This window comes from Dipodomys merriami, unplaced genomic scaffold (assembly GCF_024711535.1).
Source record: "Dipodomys merriami isolate MVZ:Mamm:240054 unplaced genomic scaffold, mDipMer1.0.p SCAF_9, whole genome shotgun sequence".
Taxonomy (NCBI): domain Eukaryota; kingdom Metazoa; phylum Chordata; class Mammalia; order Rodentia; family Heteromyidae; genus Dipodomys; species Dipodomys merriami.
In genome coordinates this window covers 63,166,954-63,188,799 of record NW_027206512.1, presented here as the reverse complement: position 1 = coordinate 63,188,799, position 21,846 = coordinate 63,166,954, and the positions used below count along the sequence as shown (strand labels likewise).

General features: G+C 54.6%; 1 protein-coding gene across 3 annotated transcripts in view; it reads left to right on the top strand.

Annotated features, from left to right (window-relative positions):
- Evc2 (EvC ciliary complex subunit 2) overlaps positions 1-21,846 on the top strand; it is a 55,191-nt gene that overhangs the window by 10,243 nt on the left and 23,102 nt on the right. For all 3 annotated transcript variants that reach the window (XM_070012947.1, XM_070012946.1, XM_070012948.1), the window contains exons 8-14: positions 7,222-7,356; positions 8,998-9,137; positions 10,087-10,411; positions 14,283-14,522; positions 15,225-15,400; positions 17,992-18,151; positions 19,494-19,948. In XM_070012947.1, the coding sequence (XP_069869048.1) occupies positions 7,222-7,356; positions 8,998-9,137; positions 10,087-10,411; positions 14,283-14,522; positions 15,225-15,400; positions 17,992-18,151; positions 19,494-19,948 (1,631 nt within the window). The remainder of the gene's footprint in view (positions 1-7,221; positions 7,357-8,997; positions 9,138-10,086; positions 10,412-14,282; positions 14,523-15,224; positions 15,401-17,991; positions 18,152-19,493; positions 19,949-21,846) is intronic.

The window sequence follows — 21,846 nt, the reverse complement described above, 5'->3', positions numbered from 1 at the left end:
TTCACAGCCCACATGCACACATTCACATAACGTTGAGGGTTCACCCGCTGTGTGTGTCAGTCAGTGTGCTCCAGAGCGAGAATACAGATACAGGGTTTATGGAGCAGGTTATGATAGCTGTAATTGACTCCAGTGAAGTCAGCAAAGTGGAAAGACATGAGCAGAGTGTGGAGACCCAAGCTGCCAAGTCCCCTCGCCGGGGAACACCCTGTCCCATGGATTCCCTGGCCCTGAGCCGTGATAGTCTATGGAGAAACTCCTCAGAGAAGAGCCAGGGTTCCCACAGGGCCCCCGCCTTCTGGTACCTAATGCCTGGCCTGTACCAGGGCCCCAGACTTGAGGACAGCAGATGTTCAGCCTGTGTGACATCCAAAGAGAACACCCAGCCTGTCTCAGAAGGCTCTGGAAACCTCAGATCCAGGCGTCAGTTGTGGCCCCCAGCCTCACCGTGGGCCATCACAGGATAGCCGTGTCTGTGGTCTGTCACCTCTTTTCCTGCCTAACAAGAAGGTGGCAGAGTGTTGTGTCCAGGCTGTGCTCACAGACCCTGCGGTGGACCGCAGGCCTGGCACCCCGCGTGGAACGGGAGGCTGCTTCCAGCAAGTCTGTGGTTGGGACAAGGGCACAGATCTGTGTGTGGCTCTCTGAGCTCCAGGGGAAGGACTGACCTGCTGGTTCGTTCTGTGTCCCTCCCAGTGCCTGACCTTGAGGTGACACTCCCTTGGTGAGCACCCCTCCACGGAGCTGATGGTCATCTGTGGAGGAGGTGGCTGGTCAGCACGTGATTGTAATGAGCGGCGCGGGACTTCGCCTGGTGGATATCTGTGCCTCCCTCCTTTGTGCCAGGCCCCCCTGTGTGGATGGCATAGGCCTTTCCCGGGGCTTAGGGGGAAGTAAGGCCCGTCTCATGCAAGCTGCCCCTGCCCAGTACCCTCGGGCTGGGAACCCATTTGGGGAGCTCTGTCCAATGTGGATGTGAGACTTCACGGTGGACAGGAAATAGGAAGAAAGAGTGCACTCTTTTCTGCCCTGCTCTCCCGGCCGTGATGGACCGAGGGCTCAAAAACTGTGAGCCGCATGCATCTTTGCTCAGTGAAGTTGATCGTGTCAGGTTCTTCTCCCTGATGCAGTGTCGCTACTTGCGGCACTGTTAGGATCTCATGCCCAGGATGAGATTTTGAGGAATGGGACTTGAGACAGGGTGGGAATGCAGATGTCCCCCAACCTCACCATTTCCACGTTCCCCTGAATCAAACCAACTACAGTGCATACTTAGAACCGATTGTGTGACTGGAAATACAGATCGTGTGGACACTGAGGACTGATTGGAGACGGGGAGGGAGGGCCAAGAAGAGAGTGAGCGTTCTCTGTGGGGTGGGCCAGCTCAGTCCCCGTTACCATGACACACATGAGGTTTGCTCACCTCCGAGGAGGAGTTCTGCTTGGAGATGATCTGGTCCCCTTCCCTCATCTCTGGGCAGCTCAGGTCCGGCGCAGTCTGGGAACTGGCAGGGTCCTGATGGTGTGGGCATTGCAGTCGGGAACCGAGCCGCGTGAATCGTTCCTCATCCACGCTCTGCCAGGCTGTGGTAGGAGCTGTGGTCGTCTGTGCCTGGGGTCACCCCGAGCACTCCCTGAGTCCAGGGCTCTGCCCTGGGGGACCTCACAGCGGCCCCTCAAAGGCTTGCTGAAGCCTTGCACGCTCTGCTTCTTACATCTTAAGCTCGAGGCACAGAATTTCAACACAGTTATGAAATGTCTCTTCCAAGGGGACATTGTCTCTGGTCATGCATTTCCTTCTCACTTTCTCTGTGTTTTGGGGAGTCGGTGGGCAGGATTATAATAAATGGCCCCCTGGATATCTGGCCCGCTCTGTTTCCCATGCCCCCCCCCCAGAACTGCCCGTGGAACAGCGTTCCCACCACGAGAGAGAACCATTGCCAAAGCTCGTTTCTCGTGCGCATGTCTTTGCACGCACTTAGTACATAATTGACGTTAAAACTCCCAACAGCCTTTTCGTATGTCTTTGTAGCTTGGCGTTGGATTCTCGGCCTGTGTGTCATGCATTCCTTGTGAAAGGCGTGTTTGTCTCGCAGCGCTCCATAACGGTGGGGCTGGAGCTCATCGAAGGCTCTGCTGCAGCCGGCGTGTGGGGTGGGGCGGGGCGGGGCGGGGCGGGGCGGCAGGCTGGCAGGGAGGGAAGGGAGCGAGGGTGCTGGGGGGTGAGACACTCCGCCACCCTTCTCTCTCTCTCTTTAAATTCCAAGACAATGAGCCGATTAGACTCTGGCCTGACAGTGATGGGCGGCGGGGTCTCACCGCTCTGATCTGGGTGTTCTCAGGCGCGGTAGCGTGTAGTCTGACGGCTGTGGTGCTACGTTGGCTTCCACCAGCTCCAGTCTCCCATCTTGAGGGGCATCGTTTGCTCCTTCCAGCCCTCACACACTGCATCTGCTGACGCTGTCTCTTCCATGTTCTCTATGCCACTTCCCTCCACCAGCTCAGGTGTTCTGATGATTCCAGTGTGCTTCAGGCCTCTGTCATAGATGTGTGTGTGTGTGTGTGTGTGTGTGTGATAACTTGCACATAAAATCTATTGTTAACATTGAGTGTGTTCACTGTGTTGTGCACCCAGCACCCTTATCTAGTTCCAGAACATTCTCATCCAGAACACCCCAGGAGGAGGAATACTCCCATCCTCTCCACCTCAGCCCTGGCGACCGCTAACCTGCCTGTTGTCTCTGGGCATTTCATGTTTTCGGGGTTGCGTGGGGTCCCCCTGTGCCTCGCTTCTTCCCCTTAGCCCTGTGGTTTCCAGTTCTTCCTTGTAGCGTGTGGCAGTTTCTCTCCTTTTTATGGCTGAGTAATATTCCATTGTGTGGGTATACAGCTTGTTTTCTCAGGAAGCTTGGTTGCTTTCCATTCCTTGGGTCTACATTGTGCGGTGGGAACGTCTTGGGACAGGTTTTTGGTTAAGACACCTGCTTTCAGTCATTACATACTAAGAAATCACTGATGGTTCCATACTAAGAGATTTCTGGGTGGATGGTGTTTTGATTTGTAACTTCCCGAGGAACCCTAGGCACTATTCCGGTCCTCCTTCTGCAGATGAGGAACCTGCCTCTCAGGGAGTCTGGCACTGGCTGGGAGTTGTCTGAGCTCTGACCAGCTCTCCTGCTGCGCTTCACAGCCTGCCCCGCAGCCTGTCACTTCTTCCTGAGCCCAGTTCCAGTCTCCAGGTGGAAGTCGCAGGGCAGCAGACTTGTCCTTTTCATCGGCCACACTTCTTTCTCCTGACAGCCATTCTCCCAAGCCCTTAGGAGACATGACAAGTTCCTGGCTTGCTCTCAAAAGTCTTTTGGGGCCTAGGCTGCTTCTCTTGTACCTGTAGGCTCTGCCCGTGTCAGCCCCAATGTCATCCTACCCTGCCAGGGGCCACGTACGTCCTGGCTTTGGTTTTCTGAGTGGGGGGATAGGGGCACCACCATAGTTATATTTGTGGGATGCTGAGCTCCTTGAAGTATGTCTGCCCCCCTGTCCTTCCAGCCCCAGATGCAGGCTCGTGAACTCGCTGGATGTCAGGAAAGCTTATTTCTGTGTTTGAGAATCACCGGGAAAGATCTGGAGGCCTCTAGTCACAGGACTTAGTTCAGTAGAGAGCTTCAGGCAAGTAGTAGCCTAGCAGACTTCCATTTACATGCATGTGAAACAGACACAAGAATTCTGAATTTCAAGTGCTCTCTTAAAGATCAAAAGGGGCCTCAAGTATGGCCCGAAGGGAAAGTTCAATGAAAATGTTAATGGTTAGGGATTATTTAAAGGGATTGTATCACTGGCTTTTGGCTAGAGACTAAAGAATTCAAAACTCCTGGGAGGCTCACTCACTCAGTCTGAGGCCAGCTGTCCCCTGCAGCAGAGCCAGCTGACATGACAGGATTCCCTCCATCCTTGGGCAGGGCAGGGTCAGAGGTCCTGAGGAAAAGCCCTGGCTGTGCCACAAAGGCCACCAGCCAGCCCACGCCACTGGTGTGAACCTTTGGTCCACTTCTTACCACCTGTGTTGTGATCCAGGCCATTTATTTAGCCAATTAATACTCTGGCTTTATAATTTAGAGAATCAGGACTCCTCCTCATTGTATTGTTGTGAGGCTCAAATGGTTTAAGCCATGAAGAGCGCTTGGACCAGCGCCTAGTGCTCACTGTCGGTTCGTGCTGGCTGTGGTAGAGATGATGGTGCTGGGGATGAGGGAGACTGTGACGAGGCTAATGACCAAGGCGGAGGACGGTGATCATGACGGGGATGGTGGGCGTGGTTTTGTTGGTGATGAAGTTCACAGCAGCGATCGCTAATAACGGTGACCTTCATGGTGTTGTTCACGGTGGTGGTGGAGGAGATGGCAATGTGGTCATGAGGATGTTGGTGATAGTGGTAGTGATGGTGAAGGTGCTGATGAGGCTAATGGTAAGGATGGTGTTAGTGCTGGTGATGATGGTGATGGTGGTGGTGGTGGTGATGCTAATGTCAGTGGTGGAAATGATGGTGGTGGTGCGGATGGGGGTTCTGATGAATTTGACCGTGCTCAGGTGATGCTGACGATGATGTTGATGATAGTGGTGTGACACGCTGATGAAGAGGGTGCAGATGATGGTGTTGCTAATGGCGACAGTGACGGTGTTGGTGGGAATGTGAGGATGAGGATGGTGCCAGCGGTAGGGACCCCGTGGAGCTGTCTTTCCCAGAGAGCGATGCCTCGAGACCTTATTCTTCTTTGGCCATGGGGAAATTTGAATGGGAAAGGGTTTAGCATGACACTACCGTAGGTGAGGTAGGGGCAGGGCGGGCTTATCCCAAGAACCAAGCTCTGCCTAGACGCAGCTGTCACTGGCGTTAGGAACGTGGGAGTAGGAAGGAAGAGGGCGCAGGGCTCTGCAGAACCGGTCTGGCCTCCTCCCGTGGCCGTGTTGACGTGTTAAGCCGGATCCTGACCCACGGACTGCCATGGCCCCTCCACCCTCCCAGTTCTCTTGGGCATGCGCTTGGCTGATGGAAGGCAAGCTTTCAAGATGGAGATTCAGAGAAGCTGGAGGTGGGAAGGGAAAAAAGAGCGGTGGCCCGACAGCTGTGCTGCTCTCCTGCGTGAAGGAGGGACGGGGGTGGGGGGCGATGGAGAGGAGGAGGAGAGAGGAGATCGTTTCCTGCTTTCCAAGCACAGTACTCTGCTCACCTGTAATGCTCACCCAGTCTTGGTTTGATGAGGCTGAAGTTAATGGTGATGACGATGATGATGGTGGTGGCGATGGTGTTGGCAGTGATGGTGGTGATGGCGGTGATTGCGGTGATGATGATGAAGTTAATGGTGATGACAATGTTGGTGGTGGTGGTGACGGTGACCATGGTGATGGTGATGGTCGTAGCACAAGCTTAAAACACCAGCCGTGGATGTACCCACAGCTCTGGAGGCCGGAGGTCCAGCCCGTTGGCGGGCCTTGTTCCCCCAAAGGACCTAGAGCATCATCTGACCTCCCTGTCCCTGCCCAGCTTTCTGGGCCTTCTTTGGCCTATGGTTGCCTCATTTTACTTCTCCTCCTTCACACGGCCATCTTGTCTGTGTCTTACAGTGTTTGCATCTTCCTCTCTTTATGAGGACACAATCACTGGAACTAAGATCTTGTAACTTGATTGTCGTCGAAAAAGACCATATTCTGAATAAGATCACAGTCATAAGGGCTGGGGGTATGTTTTAGGGGACAGTTCAACACACTACAGCCACGCAGGCCATAGACAGGCAGATTGTGGGTGGTCAAATCATTGATTTCTCTTAATTCCTCTTTAGAACTCTGTGGAAACAGTGGTTGCCTTTGTGGAGAGAGAACTGTGGAAACAGCACTGACCTCTACCTCCTTTGTTCTCTGTAGAAACAGATTTTGTGGTTGTTTGCTTTCTTGTATTTAAAATCACCTCTAGGCACCGTTATCATATGTATCTAGTGTATTGATCGCTTTTTTTGTGCAGTAGGTGTGCAGTCAGGGCTCTAGGCTCCCAGGGCTCCTTCCAGCTGGAAAGGGAAATCTGTATTTCTTTTTGATGCTAATCAAAATTGAAGACTCCAGAGGTGAGCAGTGGAGCAGGCGTTGGCTCCCAGCAGGAGGCGGCTTGGGCAGAGGTGTGGTATTAGGTGACTTTTGGCTTTGATCCTGGCTCCAGTGAACATCCAGACAGAGGCTCCGGCTTGACAGTCTGGAAGGTTGGGCTGGCCTCATTGGTCTGCCTGCAGGTTTAACCTGGGGCACAGAAAATAGGAATCCTTAGCAGCCTTGAACATGAAGTGGTTGCTATTGAACTTGTTGACATAGATTGACTTCTCCCAAATCAGCTGTCGAGACAAAGGAGGATTTCATGTATTCAGTGCTCAGAAAAGAGTTAATCGCAGTCTTGGGTAGGAGTACAGTGCTGAGACTGCCCAGCCAGATATCAAACCTCTGACCCCACCCCTTCAGTGACCCCGATGAGTGTGTGGGAGAAGCTGGGCTGGGCTGCGGCCTGCAGAGCCTCGGCCCCGCTGGCAGGAGTTTGCGCAGCGAGGGCTCCTGTCCCTCCCCCTGGCCAGGCCGAACGGCCGCGCTCAGGGTCCTGCAGCGCTCCGCCACTGCGGCTGACTGGGTGTCATGGGACAGCAAGCGAGTGGCTGTCACCTGCTGGCTGATCACCGGGTTGGTGGCCTGCAGTTGGGTGTAAGTCCTTCCTCCAGGGGGCTCCGGGTGGCACGCGTCCTTGCTTTCAGGAGCTCTGAGGGGCGCCACCCACCTGTAGCCGCACATCCCTGCCACCGGCCTCCTCCCCTGCCCCGTGATCCCGGCTGCCCCTCGGGTGGGCACAGACCACACCACATCTCCTCGTGTTCTCTGGAAACAGAGCCTGCACAGGCTTTGACCGCCCAGGGCTGCCTCGCACGGGCTCGTTTCTGATGTGGAGTGCCGGCGGTTGCTGTCTTCTCTGCTCTGTGCAGATCTTCACACGTCTCCTCCTTCGACACTAGAGGAAAGCCCGGCTCGGAGAGGGCCAGCCAGACACGGACAGTCGCTGGCAGAGCCGGGTCCAAACGGGGATGGGTCTCTGATGGTGTGTGTCCGGCTGAGGCCCGTGGCCTGCTGCTGCCCCTGGGGGCGGGGATGGACAGGCAGAGTGACCAGTGTGACCTCGGCCCGCTGTTGTCCCCACAGGTTGTGCCCAGCCACGGTCTCCACGCAGCGGGCTTTGTGGCTGCCTTCGTCCTGTCCTTCGTGCTGAGCTGGGCTGCGCTCTTTGTCCTGGTGTGCTGCCGCTGTCTGCAGGGAAGCGCGCTGGCCAGGCGCCTGGTGAGTCTCCCGGCCTGGTGACCCCGAGGGTTCAGAGACCGGTGCATTCATCCGGGTGCCTCCCTACCACTAGTTCTTTCTGGATAATTCTTCTGTAGATTATATTTATGGTATTTCAGTGGACACAGAACACTGATACCGAGTTATGGGCTACAGTGTGTGACATTTCAGTGTCATGAGCACACCGTCACCTCAGACCCTCATCCTTCCTCTCTTGTCAGGAACATTCCAGATCTCTCAGCTATTTGCAGGCTGTAATTGCAGTGACTCAGGGTCACCCCAGGCCCAATCCCAGGAAAGGCCCTCTGTGTCCTCCTCCCTCTCCATGTGTGGAAGAAACTGAGTCCTGAGCAGCTTGCTGAGGGGCGGAGCCCAGGCTGGGGCCTGTCTCCTGGGGCCTCTCTCCGTCTACATGCAGGAGGTCCTGTTCCAGATGAGGGATGAGGACAGCCACTGTATGCCTGTCCTGACTCCTGAGGGGGCGCACTGCCATCTTTTTTTTTTTTTTGGTTGATCAAAGGGCTTGAACTCAGCACCTGGGCGCTGTCCCTGAGTTTATCTGCTCAAGGATAATGCTCTACCACTTTGAGCACAGCTCCACTTCCAGTTTTCCAGTGGTTTGTTGGAGATAAGAGTCTCACAAACTTTTCTGCCCAGGCTGGCTTTGAACCCCGATCCTCAGATCTCAGCCTCCTGAGTAGCTAGGATGACAGGCGTGAGCTACCAGTGCCTGGTGAGCACTGCCATTTCAAAGTGAAGTCAGCCCAGTCCCCTTGGCAGGCACATGTGAGGGGTGGAGAAATGGCCATGCACTCACACCTAGTGCAGTGTCCCAGGCTGCCAGCCATCGGGAGAGGCTGGCCTACCCTGCTTCTTTGACAGACGGTGGGATTCACTCCCCAGAGGCTGAGGCTTTTCCTGTCAGAGCTATGGGGGAAGAGCAGAGCTTGAGTGATTTCAAGCTTCAAGATCCTGCAGAGGTGCACAGCGCTCAGAACAAAGCACCCATGGGGCAGTACCCTGTAAAACGGGACACATCGCCCAGCTGCAGCGACCAGGGCAGGCCCCAGCCCGGCTCTCTTCTGCTCTTCTTTCTGCACACTGATCCTCAGCTGCTTTGTGTCCAAAGTGGACACAAAGCACTGTTGTTTTGACACTTTCAAGATGGCACAAGCAAAGAACCCAGACAATAGCTGGCACGAGGGCAGGAATTCCCGGACGTGAGCCGCAGCGATCCACCCTTTTGGTAAAGGAATGATTTTAGGACAGAGCGGATATCACACGTGTGCATTCGGAGTTGGGCTGGGCTGTCTCCAGTGGCTTTCTGTTCATCTCTTTTGTGATGCGATGTTGCTTAGAAGCCAGCCAGATCTGTGATGCTGAGGTCCAGGATGATAGTTATGCTTTTCTCTACCTGAAGGTGGCAGAGTGGAATCTTCTTGAGAGGAAAGGCTTTTCCTCCCTCCTGCTTTGCTTTACCCACATAGCACCCTGTTCAGGGCCAAGGCATTAGATTCCCTTCTTTGATGAGACATGGGTGACTCTCGGAAGTACGGTGGCCTGTCTTTCCTAAGTGTCCCCAGGGTATAGTGTTTCCAGTGAAGCCCACGCGGCCCTTCTCTCTGTGCACCTTTGCTGCAGGATAAGCATCTCGAGAACAAGATGGAGTCCTCGCCGTTTGCCTTGGCTGATGGTGTGAGCGAGGACCTGTCCCTTAATGACCAGGTGGTGGACATCCTGACCTCTGAGGATCCTGGGAGCATGCTTCAGGCCTTAGAGGAGTAAGTCTTCTAAAGTTGGATCCTACTTGTATGGAAAACAGTTTGCTTGTGCATGTGTTTCTCGCTTTAGAGAAGTGTAATGCACCTACCACAAATGCATCTGTTTTGGAGTTCAAGCTGCTGTTACTGTGTCTGGTGATGGCACCACTAACACAGTTGTTAGAAATGCTGGGGCCCTGTGAAATTTCTTTCAAATGCTTTTCAAGTCAACCTTTCTTTTAGATCAGTTTTAGATTTATCAGAAAAATTGGAACAGCAACACACCAAGTCTCCCTATTGTTAATATCTCATAGTTAGTATGGTAAGTTGTTGTACAAACTGTTGGTTTGTTGCTATTAAGTAAAGGCCTTTTCACATTTCCTGGGTTTTTTTTGTTTTAATTTGATTTTTTTCTGTATCCAGATCTGATCCATGGTACAATGTTCTATTTAATTGTCATGTCCATAGGTTGATTGTTAATTTACCATGAAGTCAATTCTCCAGAAATAATCACATCCCCTTGGCCATCTTCTTCTTGGCAAACATCGTGTTTTATATGTGGTTTTTATTTTTGTCCAGTCCTGGGGCTTGAACACAGGTCTGGGCACTATCCTTGAGCTTCTTTGGCTCAAGGCTAGCACTCTACCACTTGAGCCACAGCACCACTTCCAGCTTTTTCTGTTTACATGGTCCTGAGGAATTGAACCTAGGGTTTCATGCATGCTAGGCAAGCACTCTACCACTGAGCCACATTCCCAGCCCCTTTATATGTGTTTTGTCCCTATTGTTCTAGCACGGAACCTTACAGACTGTTTCATTGACTGACCTTCAGAGTCTGGGTGGAGAAGGAGGGAGGAAAGGAAGCAAAGCTGGATGAGGGAAGGAGTCCTTACCTACAGTCCACGCGCAAGGAGCTCTTGGTTTGGTGGCAGCTCGGTGTAATGGGGTTCTTTTCACCCGTGTCCTCCAGATTGGAGATTGCGACCCTGAACCGAGCAGATGCAGACCTGGAGGCTTGCCGAACCCAAATCAGCAAGGATATCATTGTCCTTCTGCTGAAGACACTGACCAGCAGCGGCCACCTCAGCCCCCAGGCAGAGCGGACCTTGAGCTCCGCGTTCAAAACACAGTTTCTGCTGCTGGAAAATGAAATTCGGGAGGAGTATGATCGGAAGATGTTGGCCCTAACAGCTGAATGTGACCTGGACGCAAGAAAGAAGACAGAGAGCCAGTATCAGAGGGAGATGGTGGCGATGGAGGAGGTGGAAGAGCTGCTGAAGCGCGTTAGTGAGAGGGTAAGTCAGCTCCAAGGGTTCATGTACCTCACCCGCCTCAGGCATACTTTATCCACACGCCCACCTCTGTGTCTGTCCATGCATCCATCCATCTGTCCATCCCTCCCATCCATCCACCCATCCATCCATTCACCCACCCATCCACCTATCTACCCATCCATCCGTTTATCTGTCCATCCATCCATTTATCTGTCCATCCATCCATCCATCTACCTGCTCACCCCGAAATCCAATCACCCCCTGCCCACAAATCCATCCATCCATCATCCATTCATCCATCAGTCTATCCATACATCTATCTGTCTGTCCACACATCCATTTACCTGTCTATCATTTATCCATCCCCTGACCCTACGCACCTACCCTTCCATCCATCCACTCATGCTACCCATTTACCCACATATTCATCCAGTTTCAAACCTAAATATACATCTTAGCCATGTATCCATGTATCCATCCATCCATCCATCCATCCAGGATTCATTTACCGAACAGTTATTGACTACTTACTGTCTCAGTGCTGGTCTGGGCACTGATGGTAGAATTGAACAAGATATGGTTCTGGTATTCAAGAAGTTCAGAGTGCATTGCAGGATAATTACATTGAATCATTGAAGGCTCCTGCACTGAACGCATGTGAAGCCAGGCACGCTGTACCCCAGCTCTGTCTGTGGTGCAGGGCGGGTCATGGGAGTAGAAGAGAGGCTTTGCTTGTGGAGCTGGTGCACAGATGCGTGTGGTGGCAGGGTGTGTGCATTGCTGTCCAGGCTGCCAGCTGCTGACTCACAGTTCATTCCTATGCAGGGCTCTAGATCTGCTCCTCAGAATCTTAGCCTTTTTTGGGGGGGGTACTTGTCCTGAGGCTTGAACTCAGGGCTCTGAGGTTTTTTTGTTTGTTTGTTTGTTTTACATAAGGCTGGTGCTCCACCACTTGAGCCACAGTTCCACTTTTTTGGCTTACACTTTCCTGCCTGAGTTCACTTTGACCCACAGTCCTCCTATCTCAGCCTCTCAGTAGCCAGGATTACAGGCATGAGCCACTGACACCCAGTGGCCTTAGCCTTTCTAAGTCCAGTGACACCACCTCTCAGGAAGGGCTGGGAGGGGCAATGCGGACAAAGCAGCCACCGGCCCTGGGCCGCAGGCAGCGCACCATGCGGGGTGTACAGTGGCCCTCTGAGCTCTGGTCACAGGCTCTCGGCAGGCTGGCTGACATTAGAATAGCTCTTGTTTCTTCTCCTTCACTGCCTTGAAAGAAGCAGAGTCTCCCCAGGGGTCCCGTAGCACCATGGCTGCCTTCCTCTGGGGAAGAAATGGCTTGTTCAGTGGCCTTGAGCCTGTGTAACCCATGTGGGGCACCTGCCGTTGTGGGGAGGCCCTACAACTTCTTGGAAACTTGATCTTGAATCCCACTTCCCAGTCCCTCTTGGCTGCTCACGCAGGCACCCTGGCAGTGAACAAATAGGCGTTAGGTTGCAGTGTTGGCACTGGGGACTTCGCTCAGGCGTGAGCTGAGCAGGGAGAACGAGGGAGGCTCCCCATGGCCGGGGCCTTGCGTGTCTTCTGTCCCTCTTGTTGTAGCGTGTGGCCTGTGGAAGGTTTGACTTCTGTGTTCGCTTATGCGTTTGTTCTGGCTGTCAGAATGCATTACTGTGAATCTGGTGGCTTCACGTAACAGAAATGTGTCCTTTGGTGGAGGCCACAGGTCCAATCAAGAATGGTGGCAGGTCTGCGTTCCTCGGCTCCTTCTTCACTCGATCTAGCTCCTGTGGCTCCCCAGACCTCTGGGGTTGTCTCTCAATTGATCTAGGCCCTGCTCCATCTACACATTGACTTTCCCAGGGCCCTGCCATCTCCTCTTGCTTCCGCCGGCTTCCTGTGGCCACCCCCAGGCTAGCTTCTCCTGTGGGCCCTGTGTTGGCACCAAGTGTTTGGGGCTCTGTAAGGACAGAAGGCTGGGCGAGGCCTGGAGGCTGCTGGAGCCTCCCTGACTCCCTTATGAGCATCTGAAAGGAAAAGGCTCATTATACGGGAGAATTCGTCCACTGAACCCACTCAGATGGGTTTATTTTTGTAAGGCGGTTTTACAATCTGCCTCCGTTGCTAAATTGAGTACAAGCAACATAATTTAACATACTCATAATTTCCTGAGTGGGATTTCACATTTCTGATGGTGTATGACGTGGCTTGGGACAGCTGGCCACAGACCACTCCCTCCTTCCCCCCAAAGTCTATTTTACTGGGAAGTTCCACTGGAAGTTGCTGGTGAGCACTCAGTACTTTAGTACTCCTTTAGAAGTGTGTACTTGTTGATAGTAGCTAGAATGTAAACCTACATGAAAATGTAGATTTCTAGTTTCCCTTAAGGAACAGGGAGATTCGGCCATGTGGCCACATGGGGCTGTACTCCACAGCGCCCCCTTTGGTGGGCTGGCTGTAGTTACCCGTGTGGGCAGGACTGGTTTGCCCTCCTTAGCCCAGTCCCTACCACTCCCAGTGTTTCTCATGCCTGGTGGCTTCCCTCCCTCACACAAGACCTCCGTGCCTGGCAGCCTGGAGTGTGTGTGCACATGTTCTGGAGTTCAGTCTTATCAGTGCTAGAGGGCAGGGGTTAGCTGGGCCTGGGACTAACGTGTGTGTGTGTGTGTGTGTGTGTGTGTGTGTGTGTGTCCTGGGGCTTGAACTCAGGGCCTGAGCTCTGTCCTTGAGCTTTTGTGCTCAAGGCTAGTGCTCTGTCACTTGAGCCACAGTTCCAGTAGTTAATTGAGAGAAGAGTCTCATGGACTTCCTGCCCAGGCTGGCTTTGAAACCAAAATCCTCCTGAGTAGTTAGAATTGCAGGCGTGAGCCACTGGCACCCAGCTTGAACCAGCTTTTTAAAAAGACCCAGTTCTTACTTGGTGGTTACAGTGAAAACTAAACATGGGTATGGAGCTGGCGGGGTGGCTGGCGGAAGAAAGCCCTGACTTCCAGCCTCGTTCACCCGCTCTGCTCTGATTGTCCTCAGGGTAGGGGCTGCTGTGTGTTCTCTACTGGATTTCTTGGAGGAAGGCCCTGGATTATAATACACCCCTTTCCTGCCCAGATTTTGGGCCAACTGGGCAGCAGGGAGCTGGTGACCAACACTGTTCTGAAAACATGGAACATTCCAGTCTTCCTTGTAGCCTGCAGGCTCTCCAGCCCTGGCCCGCTGTGGCTCAGCCCTCTACCTTCCTGACTGCTTGGCCTGGCCCTGGTACACACACAGCCCTGGACCTGCACCGCCACGGTCAGCTCTCTAGAGGGCGTATGCTGCTATTTATCTTTTCGGCTAGGTTGAGAATCAAAGATGAGGATGGAAATAATCCGTGAGCCTATCTGTGCAATCCATTCATACTTAAGAGGTTTCTTCTTTTTTAAAAAAAAATGGGAGGGGGGCTTTTTTCAAAGCTGTTGGATTTGCAGCATTTCACCCCTATGAATTTTCCACATTATGATCATTCTGGAAAACCAGATGATGGGTCGGCAGGCTGCAATAGCATCTCTCAGGGCGAGGCAGCTTCATCCATGTAATCGTGGGAGGGTGTGTGTGTGTGTGTGTGTGTGCGTGCATGCGTGTGCATGCGTGTGCATGTGCACAGGTGTGATTGTGTGGCTGGGTATGAAACATGACCCACACACACCTGTGCCTTTGGGTCTGCATACATGTGTGTGCATACACTTGTGGGTGTGTGTGAGCTCGTGTGTTGCACAGTGTGTGTGTTATGTGCACGCCCAGTGCAGTGCACGCCTGGGTTGAGTGTGCATGCGTGTCTGCATGTTGCACACATGCTGTGCGAGGCGTTTTTGTGCTCCGTGTGGCATGTCGCCCACACCGCCTGCTCTCTCCACAGTCCGCGGCCGAGTGCAGCAGCCTGCTGCGGAGCCTGCACAGCCTGGAGCAGGAGCACCTGATGAGGTCACTGGCTCTGGACCAAGAGGAAGACTTTGCACAGGCGCACAGGCAGCTGGCTGTCTTCCAGAGAAACGAGCTACAGCGCATCTTCTTCACCCAGATAAAAAGTGCGGTTTTCAGAGGGGAACTGAAGCCAGAGGCGGCTGGAATCCTGCTGCACGATTATTCTGCAATCCAGGTGAGTCCCGCTCAGGCTCTCCACGGGCTTCGGGGAATCCTCTCCCTCCAGTCACACTGTGGCTCACCTCAGTGGGGCAGCAGCGAGCTGACTCTCTCCCCCCTGATACGGGGGTGGGATTCCACAGGGGCGCAGTGGGTGGCCAGAGCACAGGCCGGGGGCTTAGGTGGGCCTGGGTGATGCTAATGTCCTCCTTCATCCTGGGTCCTTGGGCGGATTGCCCGGTTTCCCAGAGCCCCAGTCTCTTCTGACGTGAAGGGGCGTGGTGGCGTTCACCTCGTCATCTTAGACGTGTTCGTTGTGGTGTGGAGGTGAGCAGGGCTAATTCCGGGCTACTCTCTAAAAGGGAAAAAGGATTTTAAGTATTTACAAAGATTTCTCGGCATTATAATTAAGGATACCTAATGTGTGTGTATACGTGTGTATATATATGCATATATGTATGTACGTATTGGTGGTCATGGGGCTGACACTGTCTGGGCGCTGTCTCTGAGCACTTTTGCTCAAGGTTTGTGCCCTGCCACTTTGAGCCACAGCTCCACTTCTGGTTTTTCTGGTTAGTAAGTGGAGCTAAGAATCACACATTTTCCAGCCCTGGCTGGCTTTGAACCGGCATCCTCAGATCTCAGCCTCCTGAATAGGTATGATTATAGGTGTGAGCTACCAGTTCCCGGCTAAAAAAACACGTAATTTTTTGAATAGGAGAATGTAGAGGAGGTAATGGACTTCCTCCAGGCTACCAAGAGGTACCATCTAAGCAAGAGGTTTGGCCACCGGGAATACCTGGTCCAGAGCCTGCAGTCCACAGAGACCCGAGTGCAAGGCCTCCTGAATGCTGCAGCTGCTCAGCTGACGCTCCTCATCCAGAGGCACGAGAGGTAACCAGGCTCCCCCCCCGGGAGGCGGAGCGGCCCTGCCTGCGTCCCCACCACCGCTGCTGACCTCTGCGTGTGTGCATGCTGCGTGCTTTCCCTTATCGGTTTTTGCTCAAGGTTGTCTCTCTACCACTGAGCCACTGCTCTCCTCCAGCTTTTTGGTGGTTAATTGGAGATAAGAGTCTCATGGATTCTCCCGCCTGGGCTGGCCTTAAACCTAGATCCTTAGATCCCAGTAGCTGGGATTACAGGTGTGAGCATGGGTGCCTGCCTCGAACTTCATTCTTAAGATAAATTGTCTAGCTGTGGAGAAGCTCTGCAGTATGGATTTTGAAACCATACACAGTAGCCAAGACAACTGTCGATGGTATGCAGCCAGAGTTACTTACGCATTACCATGACCAACATACTGAAGCATACCTAAAGGGAGGAATTACTTACTTGGGTCAGAGGTTCAGACCATGGTGGAGGAGCAGAGCAGTTGAACTCATGACAGTCAGGAAGCAGAGAAGGGGAACCAGGAAGTGGCCAGGACAGGAGACCCCCAAGGCCACACCCCCAATGACCTGCTTCCTCCAATCAGGCCATACCTCCCGCCTTTCATTTCCTCCCATTAATGCCTCCATGTTGTGAAGCCGGAGCCTTCAAGGGAGGAAGCATGGATCAGTTCCGAGCCCATAGGCTGTGATCACTCTGAAAACCACCCTCTCACGACACACCAGAGATGCGCTCTGCTAATCTCCCAGGTTCAGTCTGCAGGTCTTCAGCTGATAGCTGTGTCCCTGTGTGTGCCTATCCTAGATTACTCCACGGCCAGGTCCCAGCCATGCTCTGTGGAAAAGTCCGTGAAAGAGGCTCAGTGGACTGACGCTGGGGTGGTGTATGGCCCTGCCATACGCTGGCTCTAGCATTTGCCTTTGCCACTTAGTACAAATAACACAGGTGCTTGTCGAGGTCTCTGGGTTTTTTCTCCACAGTACTGGGGTACCGCAGGGCCAAGGGAGGCTCGGGTTCCTCCTCTGACCTTCTCTGAGCCAGCTTACTTACAGTCGATGAACTGGGTTCTCCTTAGGCTGCGAGCTCTACAGAGAACGGGCCAGACTATCGGGGGGCTGTATGAATCAGTTCTGTGCTGGAGGTCATTTTATGAGGACAGTTGCTTCTGGAAGGATTCTGTGAGGTGTAAATTATGCAGTCACCTCCCCCCGCCCCCCCCCCCCCCCCCCCCCGCCAGCAAGCAAGCTGCTAATGAATTCAGCACTGCAGGTTGATTAGCCTGCGCGGAAGCGAAGGGAACAGACACACAGGAAGGCTCCCTGCCCTGCAGACGCCAGCAGCTGCCTGTCTGCCGTGAGCAGTTGCCGGGGGAGGATTGGCTGTGCTCTTGTTTTAAAAATTCTGGTTTTAAAGGCTGGCCAGAACCTGTTTCTATTCCTTCACCTATTCCTTCTGGAAGCCTCCTGGCAGTGTGGGCTGGGGACATTGCCCAGGGATGGTGACAGAGCAGGGGCTTGTGGTGATGGGAACCGAGGGGACTCGGCACCGTGTGAGAGTCAGGACTCTGGGAAAGCAGAACCAACAGTGCCGGCATATGGACACTCAAGAGAAACCAGCAATGATGTGATCACAGGGGCTGGAAGTCCCAGCGTCTGCACTCCACGAGCTGGAATTATGCCATTGGGAAAACCGGTGGTACAGAGCAGCCCAAGTCAGAAGCTCCCCTGGGAAGCCAGGGACCCCTGATGCCAATCCCAGTCCAGGGCAGGGGCCCATGGGAGAGGCCAGAGGCAAGGGCCCAGCTCCTCCTTCCTCTGTCTTTCTGTTCTACTCGGGATCCTAGCGAGCTGGCTGCGTTAGGGTGGCTGCCTGTGTCCCTGGGCTACCTTGGGCCTTTGCCGTAGCTGAGGCACAGCACGGCAGCCTGGCTAAATGATAAACTAGGGATGGTTACTTGGCTCGTGGTTTGAGCGTGAGGGGCTGTGTCTGTGGAGAGCCATTTGCCACATCAAAGCACGTCCGGAGGCATCGAATCACTCGACAGAGTGGGAAAGAGAGGCCCACGCCCCTCCAGGGCCACGCACCCCTCTAACTCCCATGCTCTGACAGCAGCGTGGATCACCTCTTGAATTTGGTGTGCCAGTCTTACTGGAAGTTCCCTGTCAGCGTGGGTTCCTCAGATACCTGCCGACCCGGCAGGAGAACATCTGTGTACGTTCTCTCGTTGGGGTATGTCCTGTGTCAAGGACGCCCCGGGACTGTCACCGGGCCATTCCCAGGCCCGCTCCTCCTGGCACCAGCTCCTGAGCCCGCACCTCCTCTTGGAAAGTTCTCTGCTCCCTGTCCCTCTCCATGTCACGTTCTCTCAGCACTCTTGTCCTGACAGACATCTGTCCCGGGCTGAGCTTTCTCCGTCCATCTCCGTAGACAGCCACTCACTTTGCTGCTATTCCAGTTATGTCTGAGTTGCTCCTCCTCCTGAAGAGGAAGTGATTTCAGATTCACACTGAACGAATATGGAGATACTCGGCATGGCCACAGTCACCTGGGAGGTGGGTGGAGCCTGTGGTCACTCGCTTTGTGTCTTTTCCCTGTAGGGCGGGATACTTGGATGACGATCAGATGGAGCTGCTGTTGGAACGGGCCCAGACAGAAGCCTTTTCTATAAAGCAGAAATTGGAGAATGACTTGAAGCAGGAAAAGAAAAAGCTCCGCCAAAAGTTAATGATTAAGAGAAGGCGAGAGCTGTTGCAGAAGGTACGGAGGCCGCTGTGCTGGTGACCCCTTCGGTGGCCCTGGCCATGGGCGCCCAGCAGCCGCCATTGCTGTCAGCACATGAGGACACTGGGGCAGGCATCGCCAGGGGCGTCTGTGGCTGACGGCTAGAGACTTGGTGGGGAGCTGTGGGCTCCTCTGTCTCCACGCGGCGGAGGGTCGCGGTTCACGCCAGCTTGGGCAAAGGAGAGGAGTCTGGTCCCAGTGACTCAGGACGATGCTGGCGCTTACTGAGTGCTTACTAGCACTGCGTGCAGTATATGCATTAGCTGCTTTGAGCTTTTTCACTGGCCCTCTATGGAGATTATATCATTTGTTCCTTTTGGATTTAAAAGTGACTGCACTAAAGCACAGAGAGCTGAAGAATACAGTGAAAGCTGGGCGCTGGTGGCCACGCCTGTAGTTATAGATACTTAGGAGACTGAGATCTGAAGATCACAGTTTAAAGCTGGCCCAGGCAGGAAAATCTGTGAGATTTTTATCTCCAAATAACAACCCCAAATCACTCCCCCCCCAAAACGCAGAAGTGGAGTGCTGGTTCAAGTGGGAGAGTGCCAGCCCTGAGTGAAAAAGCTAAGGGACAGCATGTTGGCTCTTGAACTCAAGCCCCAGAACTGGAACACACACACACACACACACACACACACACACACACACACACACACACACACACACACACACACACACACACACACACACACACACACACACACACACACACACACACACACACACACGGGTCAAAGGCAATCTCTGGTATGCAGCTGACCTCCAATGGGCGCCCAGACCTGTCTTAGGGAGTAAACTGCATCCTCCTCTACACCCCTCCGCTGTCTGCCAGCCTTGACAGAGGAGACGTGGTCACCTGGCACCAGGCACAGTTCGCTTTGGGGGCCTGGAGGAGGCCCGGGAAGCCTTAGCAGAGCATCTGCAGCCAATGCGAGCCCCGAGGACAAAGGCCAAGGGTGCGTTTGACGCTGTCGGAGGCCATGTGCACACCGCGGTACGCCGCGAGGCAGTGGTGTCTTGTTCGGGTTGAGCGCTCGGGCCCGGGAGTGCTGTGTGGTTGGGAGCCTCGGGAAACCTCGAGGCCTGAGTGTACAAGGGCCGGGCAGAGCTGGAGGGGAGCTGCCTGGACCAGTGCGGCCAGGGCACGCGGCGTGCCAGGCTGAGGGGCTCCCCTTCCCTCTGAGGCTCCTGTGGGGGAAAGAGACGCCAGGGCTGCGATCGGAGCTGCCGTTCCTTCTGTGTCCCCCAGTGTCTTCCGCGGGGCTGAGCCTGCTGAGCCCTGAGGGACTACTAATGCCCTCTCGATCTCCTGCAGCACAAGGAGCAGCGCAAGGAGCAGATGGGCCTGGGCGTGGCCTCCCGAGCCCCGGAGGACCCCAGCCAGTACCTGCGCAGGTGGAGGGGCGTGATGGCGGAGCAGGGCGCCGCCCTGGAGGAGCTGCAGGAGCACCTGGACCGCGCGGCCCTCGATGAGCTGCAGGCCCTCACCCTGTCGCTGTCCGACAAGGCCACGGAGGAGCTGCGGCGTCTGCAGAGCTCTGCCATGACGCAGGAGCTGCTCAAGCGCAGCGTGCCCTGGCTCTTCCTGCAGCAGATCCTGGAGGAGCACGGGCGGGAGGCAGAGGCCCGGGCCTCGCAGCTGGAGGCCGAGGAGAGGGAGCGAGGCCAGGAGGGCATGAAGGGCGTGAAGCAGAGGCTGCAGCACGACACGCCGGAGGCCTGCACGCAGGAGCAGGCCGAGCTGCGGCGCTGGGGGCACTTGGTCTTCACGTGAGTGGCCCACCCTCTGCCGAGGAGGGAGGCCGGGAGAGGGGCACGGCCGGGCGCGGCGTGGCTTAGTTACACGCGCCCAGAGCCAGCAGGGCCTCCCAGTCACCACAGGGCCCCCCGAGGAAGCATCGCAGCGACCCGGCAGGCGGCTGGTGAGGAACCTGGGGACACTGCCACTGCTTGTCTGGAAAACACACGGAGCTCTCGGGGACTCGAACCTGCTGCCCAGGGTTGAGCCGGGGATACGCCTGGCCCCTCCGAACCCTGAGCCGTGGGGAGGGGACCTGCAGGAGAATGTTCCAGGCCCTCCTGACATCATCTGATGTTCAGGCATGAGATGGTGAGGGCACAGCCCACGGGCCTCGTGCGCCTCTCCGTGCTTGGCCCCGTCACTCTAGTCACCCTGGCTCTAGTCACGGCCCCACCCTGAGCCGTGTGGCCACATGCTGCTGGCTGTACCCTGCGACACTGACTAGAGACTAACGGACAGGCGGCAGCATGTGGGTGTGTGCACGCGTGTGTATCTGCGTGTGTGTATGTGCGTGAGTGTGTATATATGTGTATGTGTGCGTGTATGCATGTGCGTGCGCATGTGTGTGCGTATGTGTATGTGTGCATGTGAGTGTGCACGTGTGTGTGTGTGCGTGTGTGTGTGTGTGTGTGTGTGTGTGTGTGTGTGTGTGTGTGTACTGGGGCTTGAATTTAGAGGCCTCACACTTGCTTCCGGGCTCACAGATGGCACTTTACCACTCGAGCCATGCCTCTAGCCCTCCTTTTTGCCAGTTAATTGGATATGGAGTCATGCAGACTTTTCAGCTTGGGCTGGCCTGGAACCTCATGCCTCCAAACCTCAGCCTCTCGACAAGCTGGGATTGCAGGAGTAAGCCACAGTGCTTGGCTTGCACAGGAGTTTTTGCGGGGGGGGGGGGGGGGGAGGAGTCATGGGACTTGAACTCTGGGCCTGGGCACTGTTTCTCAGCTCTTCAGCTCAAGGCTAGTGCTCTACCATTTGAGCCACAGCCACAGTTTTCTGGTGGTTAATTGGAGGTAAGAGTCTCACGGACTTTCCTGCCCAGGCTGGCTTTGAACCACCGTCCTCAGATCTCAGCCTCCTGAGTAGCCAGGATGACAAGCATGAGCCACGGGCACCTGGTGCACAGGATGTTTTGAAAAGATGCCAGGGCACACCAGAGGCCACGGCGGTGGGGCTGTTCTGAGGGGTGCCTGTCACTTTCCCAGATACCTGCCAGTTCTTCAGTGCGTGCTTCAGAGTGGCCTGGCCCAGGAGAGACCTTAGTGACCCAACAGAGATCCACAAGGCTTGCACTGCTTGACCGAGGCCAGTACATGAGCTCAGAAACTAGCCAGTGCCGAATGAGACATAGGCAACATAGACCAAAAGGCCCGGGTGTAAGTCCTAGTGGTGCCTGCTGTGTTGAGGGTAGGGAAGTTGCTTAACCTCTCTGGGCTTCATCTGTCTTGCCTGTAGAATGCAAATGACAGAACTGAGGTGTTTTGGATGCTTTTGGAAGCACACAGTACCATGAGAGGAATCAAAACACGAAGAAAAAGTTCATGGGCAGGGTGGGGGGGGTGTATTCAGTTCGCTGGGTGGTGCCTTCCTCGGGGAAGTTACGCAGGTTGTGGTCAGCTTGCTGGTTCAGTGTCCCTTCCTCATCTTGATTTGGGTTGAGTGGCCTCTTGCTCCGTCCCTTCTTTCTCTTTTGTGAGCCTGGCTTCATTTATTTCCCCAGTCTTTGTGACCAGGGAAACAAAGCAGTTCTCCCTGAACCAGTGAAAATCCAATCCGAACTGCCCCTTCCACCGCTAGTTCGCCTTGGCTGAGCCCGGTCTGCGTCCAGCCCTGCCGCACCCCTCCATCAGTGGCTGCCGGCTCT